The sequence below is a fragment of the Stenella coeruleoalba genome (assembly GCF_951394435.1).
Source record: "Stenella coeruleoalba genome assembly, chromosome: 10".
Taxonomy (NCBI): Eukaryota; Metazoa; Chordata; class Mammalia; order Artiodactyla; family Delphinidae; genus Stenella; species Stenella coeruleoalba.
The window spans coordinates 59,153,238-59,173,161 of NC_137156.1; the positions used below are offsets into that span (position 1 = coordinate 59,153,238).

The 19,924-nt window shown below is 48.2% G+C and overlaps 1 protein-coding gene across 6 annotated transcripts in view; it reads right to left on the bottom strand.

Moving 5' to 3' along the window:
- The window catches only part of GASK1A (golgi associated kinase 1A), a gene marked incomplete at its 5' end in the record, with an annotated part of 71,632 nt that overhangs the window by 26,356 nt on the left and 25,352 nt on the right, over positions 1-19,924 (bottom strand). For 2 of the 6 annotated variants that reach the window (XR_013829990.1, XM_079932795.1), the window contains one exon: positions 3,470-4,810. Coding sequence is in view for 5 of the 6 variants with exons in the window: in XM_079932795.1 (XP_079788921.1) it covers positions 3,470-4,810 (1,341 nt within the window). Of the gene's footprint in view, positions 1-3,469; positions 4,811-6,588; positions 6,710-19,924 lie in introns of those variants that run through there. The other 4 variants (XM_079932797.1, XM_079932796.1, XM_079932799.1 and 1 more) reach the window with 3 other exon arrangements.

Sequence of the window (19,924 nt, forward strand, 5' to 3'; positions counted from 1 at the left end):
GTGTTTTGGGGGCGTGTTGACTGATCTGACTATTGTCTAACAAGTGTGTGCTCCCCCTTCTACTCTGAACAGAGTGTACTTCCCTTCCCTGACATTGGGCTTGGCCACTGACTTAACTCTAGCCGAGGGAATATTAGCAGAAGTGACATCAGCAGAGGCCTTAAATGTGCTTCTGCAGTTTGGCTGAGCCCTTGGGCTTCTTCCCCATTAGAAGGATTGCCCCAGGTGGTGCTTCCTCTTCAGCCTGGGCTCCAGAATGAGAAACGACGAGCAGACCTGAACCCACAGCTTTGGGCCAAGCTCAGCTGAGCCCAGCTGACCCACAGACCCTGGAGCAAGAAATCAAGAGCTGGTGTCTCAAGCCATTGAGTTTCGGAGAGGTTTGTTACGTGGCATTACTTCAGCAATCACTGATACAGAGTGTTACGGGGGATTTGCAAAGCACGGGGTATGGTTTGTGCGATACGAGGAATGTGTTTGTGTATTTCGTGTCTGGGCAAATGTTATGTTGTGATACATAAACACAGAATAACAAGGGTTTATACTGGATGAGACAAAACAGACGAGCAAGCATACTGCAGAGTGCGCTGCATGTGGAGTTTGTACCTGGCTTCTGGTCAGAAGGGACCTCAGGTTCCTGGGCTGGGAAACCCACAGCCCTGCCTCTCTCCAACTTGCCTGTGGTTTCTAGGAAGGCGGCATCCTCCAGACAGGGGTGTTTGACTTGCCTGGTGTTCAGCAAACCCAGGAAGAGGTGGCACGAGGCCAGCCGAGTTGCGTCTGACCACACACACCCAACCTGCGTGTGCTTTGGCTGTTGAACCTTCCACCCCCATGGCAGGGCTTGGCAGCTGGGGAAAGGCTCCACACCACAGCCTCCACAGATGGACAGAGGGGCTCTGTGTGGGCCGAAAGCTGCTGCCTGCACATCAGCTGGACTGGGGCTTTGCAAGGAGGGGCCTCCGAGCTCAAAGCCCCAGGGCATCCCTGTAAGCACCCCCTCTTCCTGCCCTCATTCATGGCTAGGTGAAGAGGACTCTGTGAGTAAGTGGGTAAGCTCTGGAGTCAGACCGTCCAGGCTGTATCTCAGCTCCACTAGCCATGGCCTTGGGCAAGTAACTTAACCTCTCTCGGCCTCAACTGTTCAACTTTAAAACAGGGAGAAACGTAGTATCTCTCTAGTAAGGTTGCCATGAGGATTGGATGAGTTATTTCCTGTAAAGTATTGGAGACAGTGCCTGTTTATTATTGAGCTTGGGCCACCTGCCAGGCGCTGTATGAAGTACATTACGTGAATGACCTTGCATGCACAAAGCACACAAGGTCAGTGTTATCTGATGGAAGCTGGGCTCCCTCCAGAGACAGACCTTGAGACAAGAATTCAAAGCAAAACCAGTTTATCTGTGAGCTAATTCAAAAACACAAGCAAGGAGAAGGGAAGGGAGACAGGGAGGGCCAGCAATGACCACTGTGGGTAACTAGGGCTCGGTCCTGGTAGGGAACTGAGAGACACATGGAATCGCACCACAGAGCTACCCCAGGGGCTTTTACACACCAGCTCCCATCAGTCACAGGAGGGCAGCTCCTGGAGGGAGCATGACCAGCTCTCCCACTTTAACCAGGACTGTAAGTCTGGTCCGGGAAACCCCTGCATCCCAGGCTAGATGGCAGGCCACACTGTCTGGAGGGCATTAATTCCCAGCCCTCAGCTGGTCACACCCTGCGCAGAGCAGGCTCAGGGCGCAGAGCCCGAAGATGCAGATGCTGGCAATTCAGAGCTACCATGTGCCCAAGGGCATAAAGTCGGGACACCCGGTCCCCTTTAGAGGTGAGAGAAGTGAAGCTCAGAGAGGCAAACTAATCTGCTCAGCGTCACACAGTGGCAAGGGGCCTGTGGGCAGGGGGTTCAAACCCAGGTCTGTCTGATGCCAAAGCCCATGCCAACCACCAGGGCCCACACTCCTCCCTCCACAAGGGCAGCCACGAGACAAGGGTTAGAGGAGCTGCGAGTATCGTGGGAGCCCAGCTAGTCCAGTGACTGGAGACAAACATCCACAGGCAGACAGGTAACATCCAAGCGTTCGGGGGTGGGTGTTAGACAATTAAGAGGCATGGTCTTCGGCCAAAAGGAGAGTATGGCAGCCTTTAAAGGGGGCAGCAGCTACTCAGCTCAGGAGGATTCCTGCCACGTGGGAATGAAGGCCCCATGTTACTAAACCATCCAATGTTTCAAAGGAAGTGGGATTTCATGAGAAATCTCCAGAGTATTAAATGTGGTCTGAGAATTTTCTAAAACACATTTTGAACCAACCTTATATGGACCAAAGAGGGCGCATCAGTCCCTGGCTACCCGGTTACGGCACTGAACTCGTTCTGTGGTGCGTCCACTCACCCCAGTAGGTAAATTTAGGGCTAGTATTGATCTCTTTCCTCAACAGGGGTCCCTACAGAAATGGGGGCTGCCTTGGTGTGCATTTAGCACACATATCCACCTGCTTTGCGCTCTAATCGTTTTTTGTCTTTCTTTCTGGCCACATTTTCCCACTCGTGTCTCCACGGCTGACATCCAGCTCACAGGTCCCAGAACAGCCACACTGGCTGTTCACAGGTCACTTAGTAAATAGCTGATGGCTGCAGTCCCCCTGTTAACCTCTGGGCCCTGATCGCCAACCCCTTCTCCAGGACCCCCGAAAACTCCAGGGTTAACTCCTGGCCCAGCAGAGGCCTCAGCTGGCCCTGTGGCTTCCTTCTCATTCTTCAGGGCCCAAGCTGGACCATTATCATCCCTTTATCTCTCCCCTCTCCCATTCTGTCTCTCCTCCACCTCGACTTTCTTTTCAGAGTTATGCAACCATCTTGAATCCTACTTGATTCAAGGATAAAACATTACCAACAGTAGCGTGCTGATAAATGTTTAACAACCAGCTCTCAGGGAATAGGGAGGAGTCCTGATTTGTAGCATTTGCTGATTCCCTTGATGTAAATACTCCTACGCTGGCCAATTTCAAGCTACCAACATGGATGAATGTGGAGCTAGCAAGAGATATGCAGTAACTCATCATTATGTAGTATTTACTAGGTAGATGCAAAAAACCTCAAGAGCTCAGATAATAGTACAATGTAAAATAATTACGAAGTGATGAGTTCAGAGTATTATTACCTTTGTTTCTAATATAACTTATTATATTGTGAGTTTATATAATTTAAATTTTAATAACGCCTGTGTTTCACAGCCAGGTCATAAAATTCCTGAAATTCTTGTGAGCCTATATGAGCTCGTTCCAGCACACCGATGGATGAATGAACTCAGAGGCAGAAAAATAACAAAAACGGGTGCTTGGTGATCAAAAGACAAGGACTAGGGGGAAAGTCACCGTCCATCCTCAGGTGGACAGTTCCGGCGTCTCAATTCACCTCAAATCCCCTACCTCCACTGCTCCCCACCCCCGCCCCGCCTGGACCCACTTACCTGCAGCAGGAAGTCGAAGAGTGCCAGGCGTGCCCACTCAGTGCGGTGGATGCCCAGGCATGCGGCCTGGCCCGGCTGGCTGCAGTCACGTGCCAGCAGGGCCTGGTACTGCAGCCAGCCCAAGGCCAGCGAGTTCTGGTCGTCATCTGGATCACCCAGGTGCTGCACGTCGGGTGCCCACCAGATGACGGGCCTTGCGCCACCGTCCGTGTAGCGGTAGGGCAGCAGGGGGCTGTGGAAGCGCCTGGCCACGGCAGGTAGGCTCCGGCGCAGCCCCAGCACGCGGTCCACGTGGAAGGACAGGACCTCAGACAGGTCCCCAGGCCTCTTGATCAGGCCACAGAGCCCCTGGGAGCAGAGGTGGCTGAGCCCTGGAGACAGGTCCTGAAGGGCACCCTTGGCGGAGAAGCCAACCTGCAGCACCTGCCCGTGGCCAGGGACCCTGGCTTTGCCCACCACCTGCCCCTGCGCCAGCAGCTGGAGGGTCTGTACATCCTGCTCTGTGAGCCACGGGGGCACCTGTTCGCTGGTCCTCAAGCCACTCGACAGCCTGGGGGTCTCAGCGTCACACCACACAGATCCTTGCAGCTCCCCAACAGAGCCAGGCCACTGACGAGCCCCCGTGGCCGGGGAGGGACCCCCTGCTTGTCGTCCACCAGTCAAGGCTCTGTTCCTCAGTCCTGGCAGATCCCCGCCTTCTGCTGGATGAGGCCGGAGGGTCGGTCCAGCAGTAGCTCTCCAAGTCTGTAATGCTGCCATGTTGTGCCCTGCGAGGGGGCCATCTGGGGTGCCCGTCTCGCTCTGTGCCTCCCAGAGGGGACCACTGTGCCAGGGGAGGTCCAGGTCTTTGGTTCCTGGACCCCTGACCTCATCTGCCCTCAGGAGCACCAGATGCCGGGTACTGAGTCTCAGATCTCCTGGAGGTGCCAAAGTAATGCCCCTCTTGACCCTCCCTGGATGCCTGCTGTCCATGCCTGGGGACTGCCTGCTGCTGTCCACGCTCCCTCCGTGGCCTTGCTCCTCAGCACACACCAGGATGGAGCTCCCAGGCAAGGCCCAGCCTCTCCGGAACCTCAGGTTTCTTGCCCGCCGCCTCCAGCCGGAGCTCAGAGCCTGCCTGCTCTGGGGGACAGGGGCACCAGTTACCTGCTGGGGCTCCACGGGACCAGGGTCTGGGCTGGCGGCTGGGTGCTGTGGAGGGAAGCGGGTAACAGCCACCACAGACAGAGCCATTAAGAGGCAGAATGCCGTCACCAACCGCCTCTTGCCACGCAGCTTTCTCCAGAGCCAAGATGCCTGGGGGATGGGGTAGAAAAAAAAGCTTGAGACCTGCGAAAACATCAGCCCTAACCCACAAGACAACAGGACGGTGGATGAAGGAACATCGTGGGTGAACGAAGAGGGGAAAGAGCAGAGCCAGGTGGAGTAACGCCTAGCTGTCCTCGAGAGGCCCGGGAGCCAGCTGCGCTCCTGCCTCAAAGCTCAGCCTGCTCTGTCCCCAGGACAGCCCTGGCCGATGCCTGCAGGCAGACTAGGCTTCTCCTCTCTGAGTAAACTGCCATGATGACTCTAGTCAGCAAACGCACTGAGAGCCTTTCCCCATCTTCCCCCACCACCAAGTGCGGGCCCCTGTCGTTTCGTCTCCACGTGATCCCACTCTGCGGACCTGCAGTCGTCTCCCACAAACACGCTCTTCCCTTTTCTGCGGCACACGGCCGCCCAGCTACAGATGACCTTGCCCGGCCTCCCTAGCAGCCAAGTGGGACCCTGGGACTAAGTCCTTGCCTATGGCCCAAAGCAGCCAAAAGGAGGCTGGCTGCCCCGGCTTTCCCCTCTCTGGGCACACAGGTGTGGCAGTGGCAGCTCCACACGTCTTGGCAAGGACACACCCTGGGGCAGTGAGTTTTCAGCACGTGATCTCTGCACCAGCAGCATAAGCATCACCCGGAAACTTGTGGGAAATGCAAATTCGCAGGTCCTACCCCGGAACCACTAGATCAGAAACAGGGGCGCAGCAACCTGTGTTTTAACAAGTTCTCCGGGTGATTCTGCTGCTTGGGCACCGTGGAGCCACCAGAAGGAAGGAACTTGGGAACTTGCGTGACCCCATGGGAGCAGAACTGGCAAGAGCTGTTTAAGCCACTGTATTTTGGAGCCCCCCTAACTGTGAGCCTGAGGCGCCATCTCCATCCCCTCCAACACCCCAGCAGCTACATCCGTCCCGGCACCCTGACCCCTGACCAAAGCTGATGGGGCCATCCTGGACCCTGATCTACACTGGTCCAAATCGCTCCTCAGCCCCAACCTTGCCCCGGGAACAAAGGCTTGTGACGAGTCAGCAAGGTTGGCTTGCTCTGCTCGTGCACTTGAGATCAGGGGCACGTGGCTGCCCAGCTAACGATGACAGCAGCGGCCGTATGCTATTGAGAGCCAGTCTGCAGGGAGAGAGAAGAAACAGCTGCAAACCAGAAACCCAAACAGGAGGGAGCACCTGCCCAGCTTCCTGAAGCTTCTGGTTCCAGTCCTGAGCTGGCCCAGCTCTCTGTTCTTCTTTCACTGGGTGGATTTAGCCCATTTCCATCACTTGAGATTCCATACACGTTTAGTCTTTGTTCTGTCATAATATCTTATGGTATATTTTTTGTATTTATAATTTTTGAAGCCTTCCACTATGTTTTCAGTTATGTTTACTTTGCTTTTGGGGTGTATATTTCTTATAACATTTAGGAAATTTTGATCTGGGTCCTAATGATTACCTTTATGATTATATGCCCTTAAATGTCTAGTTCTTTAAACAGTAGCTCTTAAACCCGAGTAAGAATAATCATACGATTATTTCCTTTCCCCCCATTCCCTACCATTTTTTTGCTATTCAATTTTAATCACTAGTATTATCTTTTTTAATGTTTGCCATTGTACAATTTAAAATGCTTACGTTTCTACTATATTTTGTCAGCTTTAAATGATATTCTTTGGTCCCCAGCTATTATTCACAAACAGCATGTTTGTTCTTTCTCCCACTTTTCCCTCATTCACCTTCCAAAGTTTTCTATTTGTGTCATTTCTATATTGTTAGGATATAAAACATGTCCCTTCTGCTCTATTACTCCAATACTTACACTTGTTCGGTCTTAGTTCTTCAGTTAAATATATTCTTTGCATACGCCTGTCCCCTTTTGCCCTAGTTTTCCATTATTTCTTGGTTGACTGAAGTTAAAACTCCATAATTTTCTCAAGAAGTACTCATGGGTATAATAGTCTCTGGGTTCTTGCATGTTCAAAACTATTTTTCTATAGCATTCATACCTGAAAGAAAGTTTGGCAAGATATAAAATACTGCTCACAGTTTCTTTCTTGGAATAGCTTGTAGGTTCTGCTCCACAGTTTTCTAACATCAAATGATGCTGTGGAGAAATCTAAGATTAGACTGGCTTTTTACCCTGCCTAGGAGCCCTAAGAATTCTTTCCTTTCCTTCCCTTTTTTTTTTTCATTTTTTTCCCCAGCTTTACTGAGGTATAATTGACAAATAAAATTGTGTATATTTAAATTATTAAACATGATGATTTATGTATAGATTGTGAAATGATTACCACAATCAAGTTAGTTAACTCATCCATCACCTTACATAGAACTTTTTGTGTGTGTAGTGAGAATGTTTAAGATATACTCTCTTTGCAAATTTCAAGTATACAATACTAGCTAGTCACCATGCTGTACATTAGATCCTCAGATCTTATTCGTTTTATAGCTGAAAGTTTTTTGTTTTTTTTTTTTAGATTCTACATACAAGTGATACTATACAGCATTTGTCTTTCTCTGTCTGGATTATTTCAGTCAGTATAATGTCCTCCAGGTTTATCCATGTTGTTGCAAATGGCAGATTTTCTTCTTTTTTACGGCTGAGTAATATTGCATTGTATACATGTATGCATTTTTCTGTATCCATTCATCCATCGAAGGACATGTAGGTTATTTCCATGTCTTGGCTATTGGGCATAAAGCTGCAATGAACATGGGAGTGCAGACATCTCTTCAAGATTTCTTTTCCTTCAGATAAATCCTCAGAAGGGCTCCTCCAATTTCTGTTTGGGGTTCCAGGGGCCCCCTCTCTATAGAGTATGCTTTTTGTACCCTCTGTTATGTTCCCCTGAGCCCCCGACTGATTCCAGCTGTCCCTACAGTGGACAATCCCTCTGTACACTGCCAGCTTCCCACCTCAAGCCCCGGAACCATTCCCTGCTTTCTTGCCCACTCTCAGGGAGGCACAGAGGAAATTAACACCTTTGGGGACAACCCTCAACACATAGGTGACAAAAGTCAGTGGGTAAATGCCCAGCCTCTGTCCTTCAAAGGGACCACTCTGAGAAGTATCCTATATGATGCCACAGGATATGCCCAGTGGGACTGAGCCTCTTTTCTATAAAACAGATGATCTTTGTCTCCCCCTAAGACACCTTTAGCTGATGATCCTTTTGAGGTGAGAGTCTAAATTTTTGTCTTTATTAGATATATTTTAATATGATCTTTATTACTATTTCACACACACACATACGTGTAATACATGCATAGATAAGCACTGTGAAAAACCCAGATAACACAATTGGTCCTCCATAATCATGGGTTCCACATCCCCAGATTCAACCAACTGCAGACCCCATTATTGATGTTAACTTTTCAATTGTATATGAGTTATTATCTCCTTTAATCCTCACAACAACGTAGGGAAATGGGAAATATTCAATTTCCTGTTTTACAGATGAGAAAACTGAAAGGTCCAGAGTGCTAATTTGCCCAGGGTCACACAGCTGGCAAGAATACCAGTATTTTTAATTAAAACTAAAAGTAGAAATGGCCATGGACAAAGAATCTGTTTGGTTTTGTTTTTTCCTTCTACAATAAAAAGAAAACTATGTTTTCAAGTTGGATTCACAATCTGGACTCTCAAAGTTCTGAATACCACTAGGGAAAAATAAATCATCTTTTAAAAATGTTTCAAGAAGACAGACTGTTTTGATCCTTCTCTAGGCCTCACTTGGCTTCAGACAACCTGGGGAAAGTTGGCAATTGTGCAGTTGCGCAGAGAAAAAGGTTCGAAACGGCCATGAGCAGATGTCCCTGTAGGGCCACACAAGCAAAGCTTTTGGGAAAAGAAAAGCTGCTTTGATTGAACTGTAAAAACATCCTCTGAAGAGAAATATTCAGCTGAATAATAAAGAGCACTTTAGAGAAAGTAGTAAAGGGAATGATGCATGATGTACTAGAAAGTTTGCTGGTGGAGCCCAACTGACCCCACTGCTACACACCGGCCAGTGGAACCCGCCCCCAATTCTCCCATCCAAAACAAACGCACGGTCTCTTGCGACGCTGGTGGCAGTAGGGAAAGGAGAATGGTGTCTGGTTCTACAGTTTGCTCTGTTTCTCCTCCCTCCTCAAATCTCACCTCCCACCCTTTCACCAAGACTCCCCCCCTTAACTTCTCAGAGAAGATGCCCACTGGACCAGTAGTCACATCCACTCACGGCTGCAGAGGAAGTGGGGTGAAAAAAGAGAGTAGCCAGAAAAACTTTGGGGAAGACACATTTGAGTTCTAGATTAGCTTGCGCCCTTCTGGGTTGAGTTACAATGGGTGAGATACACAACCACTCTGCCCATTTCCTCAGTTATAAAATGGGCGAGAATGAGATAATTCCTCCCTCCAGAGACGGGCATGAGAAAAAAATGAGTCAAAATATAGAAAGGACCCACTACATAGTTTGGTACATTTACATAGTGGGATCAGGGTTTCTGTCCCCACTTTCCGAACCCCCTCTGATTTCTGGGATCTGAAAATTTTCCACCACCACCCCTTCCTGAGTTTTGGCATATTGCAATGGGGACATTTGGAAGTACAGCTCAAGGCAGAGCCAGAAAGAGAAACTCTTTCATCATAAAGCCACAAGCATAAATTAGGAGGAGGCCACCTGGGCAGTGAAAAGGGTCTTGCCCTGCAGAGGCTCCATCCAAAGATAATCCAGGATGGAACAGGAAGGAATCACTTGGCTTAAAAGTATATGAGAGGGCTTCCCTGGTGGCGCAGTGGTTAAGAATCTGCCTGCCAATGCAGGGGACACGGGTTCAAGCCCTAGTCCGGGAAGATCCACATGCCGCGGAGCAACTAAGCCCACGTGCCACAACTACTGAGCCTGCGCTCTACAGCCCTTGAGCCACAACTACTGAGCCCGCATGCCACAAGTACTGAAGACTGCACACTTAGAGCCCATGCTCCGCAACAAGAGAAGCCACTGCAATGAGAAGCCCGCGCACCGCAACAAAGAGTAGCCCCCACTCGCTGCAACTAGAGAAAGCCCGTGCGCAGCAACAAGATCCAATGCAGCCAAAAATAAATAAATTAAAAATTTTTTAAAAAGTATATGGGAAGTTGAGGAGAGAAAGGGTGGGAACCAAGAAGGACGTATGCACAAGGCCTAAAAGGAAAAGACTGAGATTTTGGCTTCCCTAATAACTGTAGGAAGGGGACCCAGGAGAGTAGTAAAGAGCCCGGTCCACTGAGAAGCTGTGGGCTGTGCTGGGCTGGACACAGGAGCCGCCACCAAACTCCCCATCATCGCCTCCTTCCATACAGGGTGCAGGCAGCTCTTAAACATGAAGTGAAAGACAGTGTCACTTTTGGAATCATGTGGACCATTTCTTTAAAGTCTCTATTGAATTTGTTACAATACTGCTTCTGGGTTTTGTTTTGGTCACGAGGCATGTGGGATCTTAGCTCCCTGACCAGGGTTCGAACCTGCACCCCTTGCATTGGAAGGAGAAGTCTTAACCACTGGACCGCCAGGGAAGTCCCCACTGATGGAATCATTTGTTCACTATTCCTTCCTCCTCACCCTGCCATGGCTTCACTGAAGATGGAATACACTTCCTCACCCACTGTCTTTGACGTCGGTCGTGTGACTTGCTTTTGCCAATGGAATATAAGTGGACAAAACACAGGCCACGTCCTACTGGAGGCTTTAACTGTGCTTGTGTGGTGTTTGCCACCTTGCAAACTTGTCTTGCAACATGACAGGAGCATGTCCCAGGCAAGGCACCTGGAGCAGACCTGAACCCAGTCCCCAGCCTGGACCTAACCCAGCCACCCACTACTGGGCCCAGCATACCCACAGCCCTGGAACCCAGATCAGGGTGTATATTGTTGTAAACCATTGTGATTGTGGGGCTGTTTGCTATGCAGCATGATCACAGCAAACCCTAACTAATACAGATCCTTTGGTGATTTCTTTTGGGCTCAATGTGTGCCCTTTGTCAGAAAACTGTAAGGCAGTTTAGTAATGTAGTGCCCTTCCCTTGACTAATAAGGGCATAGTGGTGTCACTACAGATGCATGACAGACTCTGACGACGATGATGGTGCAACCTGGTCACGGACACATCCCGTGAACCAGTTTCCCCCATGAGATGGGCAGATGGCATGGAGGATGCCTTCTGTCAAATGAAAACCAGAGCGGTCTTTTGAGAAGAACTTTTTGGAAAAATTCCAACATACACTGGTGGCCTTTGTACAGACACAGTTTGAGAAACTAGAACATTTAGAGAAAAGGGCTCGATTACAGTTAGTACTGTAACCACCAGCAGGAGACTTTTTCTTATTTCTAAAGGGCCACAGGAAAAGGAAAGCTCTTCTTCTTTGGGAAAATTAGTCAGGACTTGGCCTCACTTTGGGGCACCAGCTCTCCCTTTCCCAGACTACCTCCCAGAATGCCCTGCTGTAAACTCTGACATCCCAGGCTCATCAAATATGACTTTCACCAGCTGCTGCACAGGAACGAGCTGGCAGGGACAGAGGCAAAGCCATCTTTTCTCAACTCCCAGATATCAAAAAAAGACAACGAAAACCTGGTCCTCCACTGAACTGCCTTGGCAGGTGGGGTAACATGCAGGGCAGGGAAGGTGGGGAGAATACAGAGATCACATGTTCCTCTCCCCATCACAACAGACAGAATCACAAAGCACTTGTACAGTGTTTCTTGGTGGGAGTTTCCTGGGTGGGAGAAGGGGCAGAGGAAAGCCACATGGGGGGGAGGGTGTGTGTGCGTGTGTGTGTGTGTGTGTGTGTGCATGTGTGTGCGTAATAAGAATCAAGTTTGGCTCTAGTTCTGGAGTCATCACTAAGATGTGACAGCCCCTTCTGTTCCATCCCCCGACCTCTGCCCTCTACTTAGCAGCCCGCACTGGCTGATCACTGATTTATCACTACTCAGACTCTGGGTGAGACTGGCAGAGATTTTGCAATTTGGAATTTCTGTTCCATTTTTTAAAGACCAGTTAAATAATTTTCATAACAAAACCATGGCTCGGGTGAGAGGGAATACGTAAGCATATTTTCAGAGGGCTGGATTAAAACCACATGTTGGTCCTGTGAGTAACACTGCAGGCTAGACCTGCTCAAAGTCTGCTTCTCTTGGGTGAACCCAGAATCAGGCCCTAGGCAGGGGGAGCTGGGCTGGCCCAAGACTCTGGGGGCAAAGGCGACAGGCACAGCCAGTCGGACCCTCCAGGCACAAGGCGTCCCTCTCTCAGTCAGATCTCTGGGTCCTGGGAGGCCAGAATTGTTCGTGCTACTGTGGGCAGAACCCCAGGCTGCCTGTCTCCTAGGCCACCACCCAGCCAGGCCCCTTGCTCAGCTCCATTGGAGAGCTGTGATTTTCCTTCCACATCAGCAACTTCAAGACAAGAAAGGAAATTTTGCCCCTGTAATTTCTGGTCCAGCCAATCTCTAGGCAGGGGAAACCCAAAGGAATGATAATTAACATTTATTCAGTGTTCACTATGAGCCTGAGACTATTTGAAGAACTTTACTTCTATTAATTCATTTAATCTGTATGCCAGTCTTACAAGGTAGATATGAGGATTACTAACCCATTTTACAGGTAAGGAATACAAAGCATAGAGAAATGAGGCGATCCAAACTTCACAGAGGACAGCGTCATGACATGAACCCAGGCCATCTGGCTCCAGAGCCAGTGACCTAATAACTGGGTCACTCTAGAAAGGGGCTGCTACCCACAGCCCCTGCTCCAGCCCTGATTCCAGAGGACTGCACTGGGTCTCAGGGGTGGGCCCTGCTCTCAAAGGTTTAGCTCTTTGGGATTGGTCAGTTCATCTGTAAAATGAAGCTTGAGTGAGATCAATGGTAGGTGACAGCCTTTTTGCACTGGGACAAGTTGAGGGAAAATAAAACGTTTTCAGGCTACATTTATTCTTCTTTAAAAATGAAAATAATTTATTGTGTTTCATGCTCTACTTTATTACATAGAAGACTATCAGTGAGAAAATGCCACCATTTGACCCACTCAACTCTGGGCGTACTTGAGAGGTAACATTAGAAGCGGGTTTCTAATAATCTGTTACCCTCAAATTAAACCTAGGGCTTGACTCAAAACCACGCAGGTTCTATGTCTCCTGCTCCGTCCAAAAGAAGATGGTGCCCAAGTTCCTTCCAGCTCAAGCACTCTCAAGACTGTAGCCAGGAAACTGAACATATCTGACATATACAGACATTTCTCCAAAGAAGACATACAGATGGCTAAAAAGCACATGAAAAGATGCTCAACATCACTAATCAGTATTAGAAAAATGCAGATCAAAACTCACACCTATCAGAATGGCCATCATCAAAAAGTCTACAAACGATGCTAGAGAGGGTGTGGTGAAAAGGAAACCCTCTTACACTGTTGGTGGGAATGTAAATTGGTACAGCCACTATGGAGAACAATATGGAGGTTCCTTAAAAGACTAAACACAAAGCTACCATATGATCCTGCAATCCCACTCCTGGGCATATATCAGCAGAAAAGTGTAACTCAGAAAGATACATGCACCCCAATGTTCATTGCAGCACTATTTACAATAGCCAAGACATGGAAGCAACCTAAATGTCCATTGACAGAGGAATGAATAAAGAAGATGTGGTACTTATATACAGTGGAATACTACTCAGCCATAGAAAAGAATGAAATAATGCCATTTGCAGCAACACAGATGGACCTAGAGATGATCATACTAAGCGAAGTAAGTCAGACAGAGAAAGACAAATATCATATGATATCACTTATATGTGGAATCTAAAGAAATTATACAAATGAACTTATTTACAAAACAGAAATAGACTCATAGACATAGAAAACAAACTTACAGTTACCAAAGGGGGAAGGAGTGGGAGGAGGAATAAATTAGGAGTTTGGGATTAATAGATAACACTACTACATTTAAAATAAACAATGAGAAACTATATTCAATATCTTGTAATAACCTATAACAGAAAAGAATCTGAAAAAATATATACAGATACACATATATATATATATAAAACTGAATCACTTTGCTGTACACCTGAAACTAACACAACAGTGTAAGCAACTATACCTCAATTTTTTTAAAAAAATGAAAATCTCTTTTCATTACCTCTTCACCTTTCCTTAATCTGCCCAAGTAAATGCTCTCCTTGGCACACCTGAAATAAAGCATTTTGAACACATAAAGGCACTACAGGTATTCGGCCTTGGGGGATTTATGGCAGAGACGGGGTCTAAAGGTTCATGATGGGGGATAAATTGAAGCTCTCCTAAGGCTCAGATCTGAATCTCATTCACCTCAAGCAAATGAGTCCATGGCTCTCTGCCCAGGTTCTGCCGCTTAGCTTCCACAGCATAACTTCAGGCACATAGTAACCTTGTGATGTGATGGAAACTTCCTGGTTGAACAATGGCAATAGCTAGTGCTAGAGATAGAAAGGAAGACCAAATGAGGTCTCAGAAAGTGATGGTTCTCATTCCGGGGAAAGAAAAGAAACAGTGGGGAGAGCCCCAGAAAATACAAGCTCTAAAAACAATAAAGAGAAGAATGTTACATTTCAAGATAGCAGACATCTATGAGCCAAATGAATTCGCCACACCCTCATGAAAATACGAAAAGCAATTCAAGAAATTGTTTCAGCAAAGGGTTCAGCCAAAATAAAACTTATTTTTCAAGAACTTTAACAGAAATTGAAATTTCAACTCTTTCCACCCACTTGGCTGCATTTTATTTAGGACATAAGGGGCTGTAAGGTGTTTTCAGATTTGGGGATTTAAGAAAGCCTAGGGGACTTCCCCGGTGGTGCAGTGGTTAAGAATCCGCCTGCCAGGGCTTCCCTGGTGGTGCAGTGGTTGAGAGTCCTCCTGCCGATGCAGGGGACACAGGTTTGTGCCCTGGTCCGGGAAGATCCCACCTGCCGTGGAGCGGCTAGGCCCGTGAGCCATGGCCGCTGAGCCTGCGCGTCCGGAGCCTGTGCTCCGCAACGGGAGAGGCCACAACAGTGAGAGGCCCATGAACCCCAAAAAACAAAAAAAGAATCCGCCTGCCAATGCAGGGGACACGGGTTTGAGCCCTGGTCCGGGAAGATCCCACATGCCGCGGAGCAACTAAGCCCATGCGCCACAACTACTGAGCCTGCGCTCTAGAGCCCGCGAACCACAACTATTGAGCCCATGTGCCACAACTACTGAAGCCCGCACACCTAGAGTCCGTGCTCTGCATGAGAACCCACTGCAATGAGAAGCTCCCGCACTGCAATGAAGAGTAGCCCCCACTTGCTGCAACTAGAGAAAGCCTGTGCGCAGCAATGAAGACCCAATGCAGCCAAAAATAAATAAATAAATTTATAAAAACTTAAAAAAAGAAAGCCTAGGAAGTGGCCCTTGCAAGCATTAGAGCTCTACTGGAGGACACCGCCCGTCAGGAGGGAGGCTCTGGCTGGGTAACACCTGAGCATGGGTTTGCCTTTTCAGTCTCCATCGTTCACTGTAGTGATTTCTGTCAGTGGCAATTGAGCTGTTATCAACAACTGCCTGGAAACCAACACGTGACTAGAGCACCATGAAGTGGAGGACACTGGGAGAGCCATGTGATGTCAGACACTTCTGAGACCCTCACGGCACAAGTGTGGGGATTCAAGGTACCTAGGGCAGGAGGCAGGCAACTTCCTCCAAAGGGACAGTGTAGGGCTGAGGCAAGGAAAAGTGTTGCTCCCCAAATTCTGCTACATCACAATCTTACCCTTTTATACTGCGTACCCCAATAGGGCAGGCACTGGATCAGGAAACAGGGACATGAGCATGAGGAAGGTTTGGCTCCGCCCTTAAGCAACTCACTGTCTCATCGTAAAAATGTGAATGATATAATCATTTGCCCCAAACCTGTTTTGGCCACCCCAAAGCCCCCCACAAAACTGGCCTTGCCTACATCCAGGGCATCTATCTTCCTAAGGTTGAAGGGGTGCAGATGGCAGAGTATGGAAAGCCAGGGAGCAGAGCTGGGTGCCACTCCCCAAGGACTCCACCACAGTCAGATAACATCTCACATTTGTTTAGTGTTTTTCACTATATGGCTAGAAGGATGTTGTTTCCAGACATTCTCACAACAACCCTGGAAGAGAAGAAGGAATTCTCACCATGCCCATTTTACAGATGAAGGAATTGAGGCTCAGAGAGACCTAGCCATTTGCGCAAGCTGGCACACCAACTAAATAGAAGAGCTGGGATTCCAACTCAGGTCTTCAGCCTTCAGAGACCAACTGCTTTCCTGCACACAGGAGCCAGGCCTGGGGATTTGGGAACACACGCGGGAAGCATTAGCTAAGGCCCTTGGGTGCTCATCCAGAAGCATTTTCTTTTTTTTTTTTAACATCTTTATTGGAGTATAATTGCTTTACAATGTTGTGTTAGTTGCTGCTGTATAACAAAGTGAATCATTTATACATATACATATATCCCCATATCCCCTCCCTCTTGTGTCTCCCTCCCACCCTCCCTATCCCACCCCTCTAGGTGGTCACAAAGCCCAGAGCTGATCTCCCTGTGCTATGCAGCTGCTTCCCACTAGCAATTTTACATTTGGTAGTGTATGTATGTCCATGCCACTCTCTCACTTCGTCCCAGCTTACCCTTCCCCCTCCCCGTGTCCTAAAGTCCATTCTCTACATCTGCATCTTTATTCCTGTCCTGTCCCTAGGTTCATCAGAACCATTTTTGTTTTTAGATTCCATATATATGTGTTAGCATACAGTATTTGTTTTTCTCTCAGAAGTACTTCTGATGCTCCCAGCTGACATGGGGGAGCCAGTGCCAGCAAAAGGCTTTAGAAGACCTGAGAAATTCCTACGTCTGTCTCTTCATTACATGAGCTGGGAACCTGATACCAGCCGAGACACGGGAGATGATGGGCTTCATTATCCTTCAGTAAATACTTAACCAAACATCCACTTCAGAAAGGCAGAATCCTAAAGGACACCCTGGAGGACACACATGAGCTAGACTCTCTAGGTCCAAACCCCAGCTCCACCACTACTGAGTGTGTCATATAACATCAGTTTTCTCACCTGGAAAATGGGTATGATAATGGTACCGACCTCAAAGAATTGTGGGGAGGATTCAATTAATTTTAATAAAGTGCTAAGAACAGGGCACTGCATGTATTTTTATCGTGATTACTCAGCACTATTATTTAATCCCAGGATTATTAAATCCCTGCAGAGCTTTGCGACTCCAGTACCTTCTTTAGGTTACTATCCTGTGCCTCACTCTCTCCAACTGTGAACAGCTGGTAATGGTTAAGTCACAGCGCTCTGAGGACTGGTGAGTCATGGTTGAGAGGAAGGCGCATTGGGAAGTCTCAGGAACTGATGCTAAGATATATCCTCAGAGCCACCATTTGCTCAAGTGACCAAAAGAGCAGCCACTGACTCCAGCTTGGCCAGCCCAGTGCCCCAAATTTCTGGACATCGGCTGTGGAGCCCCAGAGAGGGTTAAATACTCTTGGAGAGAAGCTTGCCAGCAGGAGAGCAGGGCTCAGCCATGAAATGCCTTGAAGATTAGCCCTTGGGAGGGTTAAAACAAAGCTACCCTTGGAACCTGAGCAAGTTTATCAGATGGGCAGTATGTGGGCTGAAGGGGAAATAAAGGGACCCTCCTGTGGGAGGGCTCATGGGGCATTTCCTGACAACCATGGGGCATAGAACTCCTTCCAGCAGGAGGCCTGGGGCTCAAAAGGACTAGGGAGGAACTGGGCAGCCATGTCTAGGGGCACAGATGGAACCGTCTTGGAGGCACGGAGGTCCTCCCTCCAGGAAACTCCATGACGTCGGCTGTAGCCAGCATTGTGGAACACCTCCTGTGCCAGGCTCCACGCCAGGTACTTGACTCACAACAGCTCATTTACTGCCTGCAACCTCCCTCTAGGGAAGGCATCACTGTTCACATCAGGCATTGAGGAAACTGAGGCACAGGGAGCTCGCGTCTCGTCCTCACAGCCTCATAGCTAAGTGGTAGAGGTGGGATTCAAACCTGGGTCTGGCTGACTCCATCAGTGTATTAACTAGAATTCTGTCCCTGCTATTACAGAAGCCTCAAAGAACAAGAGTTGTTTCCCTCCCTGCCACCCTTCTGCAAGCAAGCAAGCAAGCAAACCTGGAAAGCTGGCCTCATCCTGCCCCAAGAGAGAATAAAAAGCCTTTGTTTTCAAAAGCCAAGGCTTCTAGAGGTGAATTAAGCTAGGCTTTCTGTCTGATATTGGGTTACCTAGGTGAGGGCTCGACTGGAGCCAAACAATTCAATTTAGAAAAAGCAATGCTGGTGTTCATCTAAAACTGGTGGATGAAATACATGCCATTCCTCTCTGCCCTCCTGAAACCTCATAAAAATGACAGTAAAGGGCTCTTATTTTTAAGGGACAAACCCACAAGGATAAAGAGAACTGGGCAGGAGGCAATGGAAGCAAAATTCAGGACGCTAGAAAATAGGTGAGTGAATGGCAATGGACTTAGCAGACCACGAAGGCTGGATTCTAAACAGGAAGGCGGAAGGGTAAGACTCACCACGATTTACCCTGCAGAAGCCACCCCAACATGTCCAGAGGTGCCACCAAGTACCTCCAGAGGAGGGGGTGAAGGTGAGTCAAAAACAAGAGGGCTGCTTGCAAGTCTACTTAAGAAGAAGCTAGCATGCTGCTTGGCCAGATAACGCACCCCTGCACCTGGCTAAGGACCTGGAGAGAGAAAGCCAGGGAATCTGTATACTGGGGAGCATCCGGCACAACTGAGGGCAGGGAACTACACTGCCCTAGAGTAGAGAAGAGAAGCTTTAAGAAAGCATTTACACACTGAACATTGAAATATTGCAGGGCCCCCCCCCACCCCAAGTAGCCAAGAAAATGGCTGAAAAGAAGACCCAAGTAGTAGTGAACACAATTATTTGCATCCCACCACCACACACACACATTCACACATTTGCATGTTGATGGATCAGCCCTAGCGATGGCCTGGCTTGTCCCCATAGTCATGGAGTCAGTTTGTTGCTGCAGCCATCCAACGCCAAAGCCTCCACAGCGGTGGCTACTTGAGGCTCTTTCAGCCACCACTAGGCACATCCTGACAGCCTAACCACAGTTGCTATGCCTCTCACCTGCCCCTCCCCTGGCCCCCATGACTAGCAGGTGGGTGGTACCCACGACTACACAACCTGGAAGCACAGCGAAATTCAGGTCGAGTGGAGCAAACCTTTGATCACTGGGAGAATGAACTCAGTGGATAAATTCAAGTGGTCCTGAATTCAATGTGTGCAGCATCTCGGTAGGGCCGTAAGATCCTGCAGCCCATTACACTTAGCAGCAGCCAGCTTAAAAACGGATCCTCTTAACATCTCTCCCTGCGTCTCTGTGTGTTCCTTGAGCTTGCACTCACTCTCCAACAAAACAATAGCACACAAACTTTCTGCCTCAGGCTCAGCTACTGGAAACCCAGGTGAAGACAAACCAAGACACATCATCATTGTGAAAGTTCAGAACACTGGGGGAAATACCCTACAAGTTTCCAGAGAGAAAGAAAACAACTGAAACAGGTTTTATACAAAGTAATCAAGAATAAGAAAGGCTTTGGCCTCATTACTGCGACATGGAAGGCTAGAGCGCAACTGAGCAAATCCTTCAAAATCTGACAGAAAATGATTTCTGGCTTAGAGTTTTATATTCTGCCTTAGAATTTTATACTCAGCCAAACTGTCAATCCCACTGTGAGGGTAAAATAAGAGCAGTTTCAGACATACAATGTTTCCTAATGGTTTACTCCTCAGCACCAGATCACTTGGACCAATGCAGCTGTCAACACAAACACAAAGGCAAGCATAAAATTTGCAGTGCGATGGGGTTCCAGCTGACGGGAGAGTTAGATTCTAATAGAGCAAATTAGGCAAAACTGAAGTCTAAATCAAAACTACCCTTGAAAATCCCTTAAGAAAGAAAGAAATTTATACACATCTAGTTTTCCTCCAACCTTAGAACAGAGGCTGAGTCTTTTGTCTCAAACAAATAAAACCACAGAGTTGGGAAATTCCAGTAGCACACTCAGCCTCTGAGACCATGTGTCTTGAG